General features: G+C 46.4%; 1 protein-coding gene across 1 annotated transcript in view; it reads right to left on the reverse strand.

Moving 5' to 3' along the window:
• Nucleotides 1–11,085, reverse strand: part of KIF13B (kinesin family member 13B) — a 160,856-nt gene that overhangs the window by 41,914 nt on the left and 107,857 nt on the right. Inside the window, exons 26-32 of the mRNA XM_008573609.1 lie at nucleotides 9,150–9,296; nucleotides 8,510–8,539; nucleotides 6,893–6,992; nucleotides 6,274–6,400; nucleotides 5,548–5,603; nucleotides 3,687–3,811; nucleotides 2,386–2,562 (exon numbers count right to left, since the gene is read on the reverse strand). Coding sequence (XP_008571831.1) covers nucleotides 2,386–2,562; nucleotides 3,687–3,811; nucleotides 5,548–5,603; nucleotides 6,274–6,400; nucleotides 6,893–6,992; nucleotides 8,510–8,539; nucleotides 9,150–9,296 — 762 coding nt within the window. The remainder of the gene's footprint in view (nucleotides 1–2,385; nucleotides 2,563–3,686; nucleotides 3,812–5,547; nucleotides 5,604–6,273; nucleotides 6,401–6,892; nucleotides 6,993–8,509; nucleotides 8,540–9,149; nucleotides 9,297–11,085) is intronic.

Here is an 11,085-nt window from a genome sequence, read left to right on the forward strand (position 1 = left end):
GAGTGGAATACAATTGCTGAATTAAGGTAGGGAGGAGAGAGAACAGGGGACGGGCACTGGGCCTGTTTCCCATGCAAAAGGAGAGGCAGAAAGACGTGAAAATCCCCAAAGAAGATAGAAAAATCAAGTTATTTGGACTTAGAAATACATAATTTCACAAACCGACCTAATAATAATGTATTTCATATTCAATGATCTTTAGTTAATTTCTTTTTTTTTTTTTTTTTTTTTTTTTTTTTTTTTTTTTTGTCTTTTGTCTTTTTTCTGTGTCCGGCAACAGATCGCAACCCTCAGTGTTGCCCCCGTACCGGACCGGGGACCGGCAACGGGATTGCAACCCTCGGTGTTGCTCCCGCGCCTCGCTCAGCCAGTGAGCGGGAACCGGTCTGTATGTGGGATCCGAACCCTCGGGCGGGAGTGCCGCCGTGCTTCCCAAGCGGCGCACTATCCAGTGCACCACCAGGCCGGCCCCAGATCTTTAGTTAATTTCTAAGAAGATCTTAGCCCCTCTGAATGTTAGAACAGTCATTTCAGCCCCTTCACCCCGACTTCAGCCCTGTCCTGCTGGGCCAAGGCCACCCCCAAGATGGAGGCAGAGCTGCAGATCTGCTGTGGGTGGTGGAGGGAGGTGTGGATGCTATCAGCTCACTTTTTTGTTTTCTATTTGTATGGAATTAGTGAAGCAGACTGGCATGCATTAGGATCATGTGGAAATCCCTGTTCCTGCTATAAAGAAGCAATTTTTAGGAATAAAATATCTGAAATTAAGAGGAAAATGCCATGGCTTAAAATACTTCCATATCGTTTCAACCAGGAAAAAATTGTGGAACTCATTGTCCCTACCATAAAAAAAAAACAGACAGTAGAAACTTGGTGACTCCACAATGTACTCTTTCTGTTGTGGACTCTGCAGGCTGGTGGTTGTGCCAGGTAAGTCTCGGGGCCTGGCAACCAGGATGTCTGATTCTGAAATGGAAAATCACTCTTCAAAATGCTCCCCAAGAGCAGCATGTCTTTTTCAGTCCCTTACAGACTTCCGAGAAAAGGGAGACAGAGCGAGACAGAGAAGTGCCAACCACACCTACAGCTGTCCCTGTACCCGGGTATCACTGACGGTGGACTGTCCGGCTCAACAGCTCAGCCTCAGCGGCACCGCTGCTCTGCATTTCAGAGACTGATATCAGGGTGACATTCAGAACTAAAGATTAATTTAAGGGGTGGAGATTACATCTTGGAATCTGTCAACCAGAACTGTGCTCTTTTAAATGAAAAGATTTATTTTCATCTGTACTGATTTTAGTTGGTATATTGAGAATGCCTCAAAAAAGGGAGGTGAGATAGTTAAAAAGAATCCCTAGAATCAACCTTCCAAATCCCTGTATTTGCAAAACCAACAATAGAAGGAATATAAGTTGTTACCTAGGAGTTTCCTACTAACCCCTCCATATGGCATAAGTTCCTCCATGATCAGCTGTAACTACACTGGGAGCCATGCTCCCTGGCGTGTGCAGTACACCTTTTCACGCTGTTTCTCTCCGTCCCCAGGGCCTGCCCCATCCTTCCTCCCCAACCCTGCCCATGTCTCTGCTCATGTGTCTCCTCCCCCTCTGCCTGTCCAAGGCCCCTGGTCATAAAGTGCCTGCTCAAATGCTCCCCTCCTCTCTGAAGCCACCTAGGCCTTCCCAGATCTGAATTCTTCCTCCAGTCACCTGCAGCCTCAGTGCTTGTGGCGTGCACCTGTGCTGTGGCACCGATCACAGCAAACTGGAGCCTGTTCATGCAGAGCTACACATGCGAACAGACTGTGGCCCTTTAAGGACACTATTTCTCATCCACCTTTTTTATCCCAAAGCCAAATATATGGATTGAAGACTGCAGGGAAAAAAAGGTCTGGAAAGAGAAGGTTGAGCAGCCTCGAGCTACTGAATGAAGAGCTGATCTGCCAGGGAATCTCCTCCTTGTGCAGGACCCAGACCAAAGGGCAACAACGAAACCACTCGATTCCACCGGATGGGGCTACAAGGCACCCAAAAGGACGACTGTGCCAGGGAATCTCCTCCTTGTGCAGGACCCAGACCAAAGAGCAACAACGAAACCACTCGATTCCACCGGATGGGGCTACAAGGCACCCAAAAGGACGACTGTCCTTTGTAAATCTGCCAGGAGAGGGATCCAGGATAACAACTTAACACTGTCTGGGAGGGATGATGTGCGGGGACTGAGGCAAGTGGGGTTACAGGACAGTAACTGTCACCTGGGAGAGGAAAGCTCGGGCCGTCACAGGCCCCGTTTAGACAGAGGCCACAGCAATCATTCCATGGCCCTGCATCCTGTGGGCTGGACCTGTGCTTAAAGTCACTTCCTCACCTGGAGTCGGAGACCCACCTGCCGGCCGTGAACGTGGATGCAGATTCTCTTGCGCAATACCAGCTGCATGTCGGCCGGGTGGCTGAGCTGGACGGTGACACGCACGATGAGGAATACGCGCTCGTCGGCGGGCGAGCCTCTGCTGAGCTGTGGGCAGCTGTGCACGGCCGAGTCCCAGGAGGCTTCCGCCTTGGCCTGCATGGAAGACAGGGACAACACTTGCCCCTGTCCTCCCACACACAAGGAACTCCTTGAGGACATTGCCCTGGCTTGGGCTGAGGGCGCACCTGCCAGTGCTGAGCTGAGTTCTACTCCGAGAGTGGCCCTGAAAGGTGACAGGGTGGGGGATGCACCACTGTCTCGTGTAGCATGTACAGAGTGCGCTGCTCCTGGCTGGCTCATTTTCAGATTTTTTATTTTAAAAAACGTTCAAATGTCAAGTTGGAAAATGCCGTACAGTGAACTCCTGTATACCTTTCACAAGACCCAGCAACCGTTAACACCTGGCCGCTTCAGCCTCTCTCCTTCTCACCAGGTACACACACACATTATTACTGTTTTTGCTGGACCACTTTTGAGGAAGTTGGAAACAATTATCACATTCAGAAAATTTAACAGTAATACCAGAGTACTGCTTGATATAAAATCCGTGTTCAAAATTTTCAATTTTCCCAGCCATGATGGCAGATCGCATCTAGTTGTCAGGTCCCTCCACATGCACCTGGAATAGCTCTTTAGCCTCTTTTCTGGGCTTGACCCCGGTGAGCAGAGGCTGCCAGCCTGCTGTTCTGGAGAATGCACCAAGGCAGGTGGGTCTGACTGTTCCTCATCACTAGACTCAAGTTCTGCACCTTAGTCAGGACACCACTGGGGTGATGACGTGTCAACAAAGCATCCCGTCAGCTTTCCTTCCTGAGAGTAGTTTAGGATATAATTTTCCAAACATACTAACCATTAGAGAATGAACCCCATGATATGCCCATCTCCCAGATTCCACCACTAAAGTCACCACATGGCCTCCATCTATTCTTTTTTCCTCTCTAAGAAGTCATGCTGCTGTATCTCCACATTCTCAGCGGCACCTCCTTCCACTCTCACTGGCCGAGGGGCAGAGAATCAGGCTGGTGAGCTGCTCCCACCAACTCAGATCCTCCCCAGGAGAGCAGGTAAAGGGGGACAGCCGTGATCTGATGTCCAGGCTCCTTTCCTCCAGGCGTCATATCCTGAGAGGTTTTCATGCACGTATTGAGGCACGGAAATGACCACCTCGCCCTAGCTGATTGTTTCAGAAGTCCTGCAAGGTGGCAGAAATCACTTACCTCTCCATCGTGCTGCTTCACGATCTGCAGCTCAAAGAACTCCTCCTCCTCCTCCCCGGTCAGGGTGGCGTCCCATCCGCCCGCCTCCGGGTCATCAAGATTATCCTGAGAGCTGAAATCATCGGCTGAAAGCCAAGAAGTTACATTAATGCTGAGATCATTTTAAAAGATAAGCCCTACCAGCTAAATTTCAGTGTGCTTATTACTAAAATTCTTCTGTTTCCAATTTCATTTCTATTGTGCTCTGAAATCTTACATGACACTGATGGTGTCCCTTTACAAGTTCACAGATCTTAGAGATAGAAAGTCCCTCAAGAAATGATCTTATCCTTTATGCCTCACTTTACATGGAAGGCACATGAAGCCAAGATACCTAAGAGGTTACCCGAGGTTGGCTCATAAACGTTAATGATAGGATTGTAACCCAAACTCCCTACCCTTGCAGTGCACTAAAAAATGAGAAAGAAAGAGTGCTTCCAGTTATCTGACGTTAAGTTCAGCACAGGGATCAGCCGGCTAACAAGCTGGAAACTGGAGGCCCACGACCTGGCCCTGCGATTACTGTTCCACTCCCATCCACCTTCAGCTATAAGCAGCCATCGCAAGTACCTCTTCTAGAAAGTGGGCTTGGGCGGACCAGGACTGATCAGCTCCTTGGACGTCCAGACTACCAGGTCTTCCTTCAGCTTACCTTTCTCCGTTCTCCTCCGCACTGCCCCCACCCCCTGCAACCCCCACGAGCACTGCACCTGTCCAGGAAGCCTAAGATAAGAATGGGCTAGAGTTACCCTCAGTCCCCAAGGTCCCAGAGAACAATGAGGCAGGATGAAGACTTGTGGAGGTACTTAAAAAACAAACTCCCACCCACCCATCAGGTGGAGAGACAGCAGGCGTGGCTCGGGATTATTCTCAGACTCTGTATGTGTGCAAAAATCTTCCATATGAATGAGCTTGTGGCACAAGATACTAAATCCCTCAGATACTGCAACTCACTTTCAGCTCAGGGGAGGGCAAGGGCTGAGGACATCCCAGCCTGCCTGCTTAGGAGAGTGCATTTATTACCGAGCTCTTCTGCAGGTATCTTAGGAATTTAACTGCTGACTTTTAACTTATTTTTAGCTCCTTCATCTGCCTTCCCATTTTCTATTTTCCCTCTTACAGGGAGGGTATATACAAAACATGTCCCGATCCAAAACATTTTACCTGGGGGGACGGAGGGGGTCAGAGAAATGACAGTTATTTTTTTAAAAAGAGGCAATGCAGGGATGGATGGCACAAGAACTTGCAGAAAAGTGAGAAATGTGTCCTGTAACAGTAAGAAAACACCAGAAAAAGAAAACACAGTGCGTAAGTATCGCTAGTTATTAGCACTTTCCAAAGAGAGTCTTTCCCTAAGAATTAAAGAGGAAAATATTTCCAGTGCAGAAAAGCGTTGCGGCCACCCTAAATTGTTGGGAGAACGAGGCACACGCAGTACTGCGAGCTGCAGCAGAGAAACGGGAGAAGGCACCAAGAGCAGACACACCTACCACTGCTAGGAAAACACGACCCTCTCAAGAGAACCATCAGAGCACGCGGGGAACTAACGCCAGCCTTAGGGTGACAGAACTGCCTGACAACCTGCTTGGCTGGAATCTGTAACCGAGGCACCACTCTGTCAGAGGTTAGCCTTCAGAAAACATTTTCTGACTTACCATTTAAGTCAAGGAATATAACAGGAATGTGGGTTTCCATCCCAGGCACTGGGAACTAACGCCAGCCTTAGGGTGACAGAACTGCCTGACAACCTGCTTGGCTGGAATCTGTAACTGAGGCACCACTCTGTCAGAGGTTAGCCTTCAGAAAACATCTTCTGACTTACCATTTAAGTCAAGGAATATAACAGGAATGTGGGTTTCCATCCCAGGCACTGGGGTCCTAAAACGTGAAGAACAAACAGCATCTCAAATAAAGCGGGCCTGCTCAGCATGTGCGGAGCACAGCCCTGGCGCACACTCGGGGCCGCTGCAACAGCAACCACGGGCCCTGGTGGTGCCATGAGTTAACATCTGGGACGCGCAGACTGAAGTGCCGCCTCGGATGCTCTGACACCAGGACTTAGTCTTGTGAGATGCACATACCTGTTTAAACCTACTTTCTTATAAAATGATATACTTAAGGGTTCCCTCTGGCTTAATTTACTGTTTTTAATTTTTGTAAATTGGCACAGAACAGCTTGAGCCAGTATCAAAACCAAAAATGCGTGGAGATGCAATTTTCTTATGACCGAATAGTCTTTTAAAGGAGTGACCCCAGTCATTAACATATTAACTACTTTTTTAATGCTAAGTGCAATGGTACTAAATATTGATTTAGGTTCTGAGAAATCTTAATTACTTTGGCCAATAACAATATTATTTAATAAAACACTTTCAGGCCGTGGTTATGCAACTCATGAAAATAATTTAAAAGTTCCTTTAATTCAAATGACTTTTCCCCACATGCAGTTACAACTCCTCCTCTAACTGCAGCAGACACGGGACTCATACTGAAAGCAGGCTGCTTGGTGGGCACCGGAACTCCACCAGACACACAGCAGGGCTCATACCACTCTGCTGGGGCCCCCGGAATGCCACTGCCAGCCGAGGGGACCATCACCGCATTCCTCTCCTCAGTCAGGGTCAGCCGCATCTCCAGAAGCTGTGCTTCGCGGTCAGCATCATCCTCTGTTTTATCTAGAACATCACCAGGACGTGGGTTCAATGTGGAAATCTTGCTTGCTGTTTATACTTGTGTCTCGAGCAAGACTGGATTTGCCAGTATCTGCATGACTGGTCGCTGAGTGCTCACAGTGGTAAAAACTACCTACGAGCCGGGGCGGTGCGGTAGGCTCTTTTAGAGGCCACCTCCAGCTCTCGGGAGCCTGCAGCAGGACAGCGCACGCATGACTCGGTTCAGAGTCAGGGGACAGAAGTGTCAGCCCTTCCTTCTGGTCACCTCTGAGGGACCAAGTTTGCCTCACACGCTGTATTTTCTTTGCTGGGGGGAGCGAGGGTCACCAAAACAACTGTTACAAGTAAATAAATGTTCTTTGAAAGGGTGACACCAGCAAGGGACAGCCCTCACACACTGCTGTTGGCCCCGTAACTGGTGTGTTCCTCTGGCAAGAATGGGGTCAGTCACGTGCTGACCCGGGGAGGGAGAAACGGTCACCTCGCTCTTCCTACCATGCTTACTGACGAGCTTCTGCAGCTGCTGATCCAAGTACTCCTGGCGTTTTGTTAGTGCATTCAGCCATTTTCTGCGCAGTCTCTCCAAATCCCGGTCCTGGAAGAGAACAGGAAATCGCATTCAATGTCATGTTGAGACAACGTACCAGACACTGGCACCCTGTCCCACCCTCCTGGCGCACTGTGAAGATGTGAAGCACTGTGCGGTCCCCTCCTCACTACCACCGCCTGCCGACTCCATCTGTAACTCAGCTCAGAACATGAAGCACCGTTTCCAGAGTGAGTGCTTCTGTAAGGGTGGACTCTGTGAAGCACTGTGCGGTCCCCTCCTCACTACCACCGCCTGCCGACTCCATCCGTAACTCAGCTCAGAACATGAAGCACCGTTTCCAGAGTGAGTGCTTCTGTAAGGGTGGACTCTGGTGTCCAGGACCAGCTTTACTTCTAATGGCTCAAGGGGCAGAACTCCAGGCACTTGCAACAAAGACCTTCTGAAAGGCCTCATTGTTAGATAAAAGTCCCAAAAGTGCTGAATAATCTTCATGTTCACATGCCTTACAGCTGTCAGAGAACACTTCATGTTCTGTAAGTACTGCTTTCTACCTGTCTCACTAGGCCCCTGAAGACGACCCCGTGTAACTGCTTCTCTCCCCTATTTTTGTGCATTCTGGGGTGTGGGGCGAGGGGGCAGGGCTTGTTAGGGACAGACTGAGCACTCTGCCACTCGACACCTGCACACCACCACCTTACCAGGTTTCCTTTTCTAATAGAGTTATAGGCTGGCAGGACAGTGGAATGCTGCAGATGTCCTGTATCTGGGTTTCACTAGGTCACTTAACCAAATAGCCTGTGACGTTCTGGTGGACAAGATGGGGAAACTTGCAATGCATCTACTTGAGCAGAATCACAGAGGAACCAAACATCACATCCAAACAGCAGTGATTAATGTCAGCTTAGAAGTCTCTGCTGTTGTGTCCCAGGACTGCGTCTAATCCTAACTGACACGATGTCTTTATCAGTGACTCATGGGAGGGCAGACATTTCTATCCAATTAGAATGATGCAAAACCAGGAGAGTGGCTGCAATGGGTGACATCATTAGGCTCCAGAGAGCTCTGACAGTCCTGAATGATGACTAACGAGATGCAACTTCACAGACAGAAACAAAATCTTGCAGAAGATTAGCAAAAGAAAAGACGAGAAAAAAATTAAAACGCACAAAACCCCCATTTGACTACAGGAAGTGGGGAAAGGAGACCTGGCTTACAATATGAACAACACCCGGGGCTAGACCTAGGACTCGGGACAATTCTACCAGGGCCAGTGGGCAGGGTCTCTACTCAAGGACAGAAAAGCCCAAGGGAGAGAATCGTTTGGGGGCCTGGATGGGGAGCTCCTGGCTTGGAGAAAAGAAACCGTCGCAAGTGATCTCCAGCTCTCAACACATCTCACGTTAAGGTTTCATTGTTCCCTACTCTGTTTTACTTTCAGGAAAGGCAATATTTGAATAAAAATTAACTGTTTAATTATTAAGTAACAGTCTAGTAGGATCCAGGAATGTGTAAGCAGGCACTTACTCAAGCTTATTTGATGAGGCTAACAGGTGCTAAATTACCTGGTAACTGTCCATGTCCTCTTCTTCCTCCTAAAAGAAAAAACATATTATGTAGAACTGAAACTATGATTCACCCAAGAATCAGGCTATCTGAATCTTTCCCCATAGTTTACATTCTCTAATTTGACTGATAGACTACTTTGTCTCCCAGCAACCCTTACCCTTACTCCAAGTTTTACAGTTGCCAGGAAGTTGGAGAAAAACCTGGAGCTTCTCCCAGGGAAGAGAAGAACACACTCATTTGACCTTTTCGGGAACCAGAACAATACTTTCCCTGCTGGGTTTACAGTCCCGCTCACCAGGGGAAATCAAACACCTGCTGGCAAATAGTCTTTACAGGCACTGGGGGTTCTGCAGAGGGTGGGGTGATGCCAGGAGGTTAATCACCATTAGGCACTGTGGGGTTCGTGGAGGCTGAGATGTTTTAACCCTCAGCTTGCCATGTATCAGGGCACAACCAATAACAGTCTGGTGCAGTGATCTCATGCAAATACAACACACCAAAAAAAGACACCGGAGGAAAACGACGAGATAGATACTGAAAGAACTGTTCGGTGAAAGCAGTTTTCTCACAGCTTCTGAGTGACTCTCTGGTCTGGCTTTGTCTTTCAACAAGAATATGACAGGCACCGAAACTTACATGGAAGGTCTCCTGAGTTTTGGGAGATCTGAGTGGTCTAACTTTTACACATCCGATGCCAACAGACAATATACATTCTTCCATCAGTGGTAAAGTCCCAGATTCCTGCACAGACTTCACTTCAACTCGAACTCGCCGTGATTGCCCCTGGATCACAGACAATTTTAACAATCTTAAATTCAGTTTCTTGATTTCCAAAAATTTGGTTTAGGGAGACCCCTACAGGCTGATGTTGGTAAAATGCTTAACTCTGGAGACATGGTCTCACCATACCTCATAAATGTTAAGTACTAAAATACAGACTCAAAAACTAATCGGGAAAAATTATTTCCCTTTTAAGAGGGTAGAAAGACACAGAATAAATACATGACTTACATATTTTTACAACAAAAAGAAACTGAAAGAAAAATTGTAACAAAGGAAAGGTAAACGGCTGGCCAATAAGATATGTTCAGCTTACTGATAATCAAATAAACACAGACTAAAATGAGCATGACACACCTTCATTTTCACTTACTAGACCAGCAATTATCTTTGAAAGGAGCAATTTCCAATACTGCCCGAGGTTTAACAGGCAACTTCTTACACTGTAGGTGGGAATCGAAATTGGTGCAAGCTTTCTGCAGGGCAATTTATCTTAAAAATATAAGTATCCTTTGACCCAGCAATTCAACTTTCTAAAGATATGTTCTAAATAAATAATTATGTATATACAAAAAGAAATCTTAAAGCCCTGTTAAAAATAACAAAAAAAAATAGGTATAAATGTATACTACTAATAACTATTCAAGTAGTTATGTGGTATATATATATATATAATAAAACACTATATAGTCATTAAAATATTACTGTAGAAAGACATATATAACACATTAAGTGAAACAGCAGATTATCAAAGGAGGTACATACAGTAAGATCTACTTTTAGAAATAAGCAATCAGAGTTAAAAATAAAAAAAGACTACTGCTGTCTTGGAATCACTGCCCTAATCCCAAAATAAGAACGATTCTAAATCAAACTGCAAAACGAAGAACTGATCAGAAAGAGCTGTTCCTTCTTAAACACATTTTCATAATAAATACTACAAGACTTTGTATATGGACAGTGAAGTAATATTTTAAAGGGCAATTCCCAATACTCTCAAATTACTGACTTCAAACTCTAAATCAAACTGCAAAACGAAGAACTGATCAGAAAGAGCTGTTCCTTCTTAAACACATTTTCATAATAAATACTACAAGACTTTGTATACGGACAGTGAAGTAATATTTTAAAGGGCAATTCCCAATACTCTCAAATTACTGACTTCAAACTTGGTTTATAAATTTTAGGGAGGTAAGACAGCATTTGAAAAATGGAATTTGAATATTCGATTTCAAGTCAATTACTCTTGCCCTCTTCCATCAGATTTTAGTTCCCATAAGCTTTGCAGGACCAGGAAAATCCACTCAGGCAACCCTTGATCCTATCAAGCTACATTTGGATGGATGGGATACAGATGTCCTTTGATTTAATATCTTTCAAGAACTGTGCATCAGATATTTTGTGGAAAAAGTCCCTCAGAAAACATTTTTTTTTTTTGACCAGTAAGGGGATCACAACCCTTGGCATGGTGTTGTCCGCACCACGCTCAGCCAGCGAGTGCACCAGCCATCCCTACACAGGATCCGAACCGGTGGCCTCGGCGCTACCAGCGCCGCACTGTCCTGAGTGAGCCACGGGGCTGGCCCTCAGAAAACATTTTAACAGTTTCGTCATTTCAATGACCTACCTTTTGTTTGTTTATTTTGCCTAAGACAGCAAATGACCTATTTGAATGCGTGCCCAAGTAAAGAGAGAAGAGCCATGATAAGGAGAGGTAAGAAAAGGAGAAAATGGATCCAGGCACAGCTGGCTTGTGGTTCCATGGAAAAGCTTTGAAAAGTATACTTAAAGT

This window comes from Galeopterus variegatus, unplaced genomic scaffold (assembly GCF_000696425.1).
Source record: "Galeopterus variegatus unplaced genomic scaffold, G_variegatus-3.0.2 Scaffold939, whole genome shotgun sequence".
Classification (NCBI taxonomy): Eukaryota; Metazoa; Chordata; class Mammalia; order Dermoptera; family Cynocephalidae; genus Galeopterus; species Galeopterus variegatus.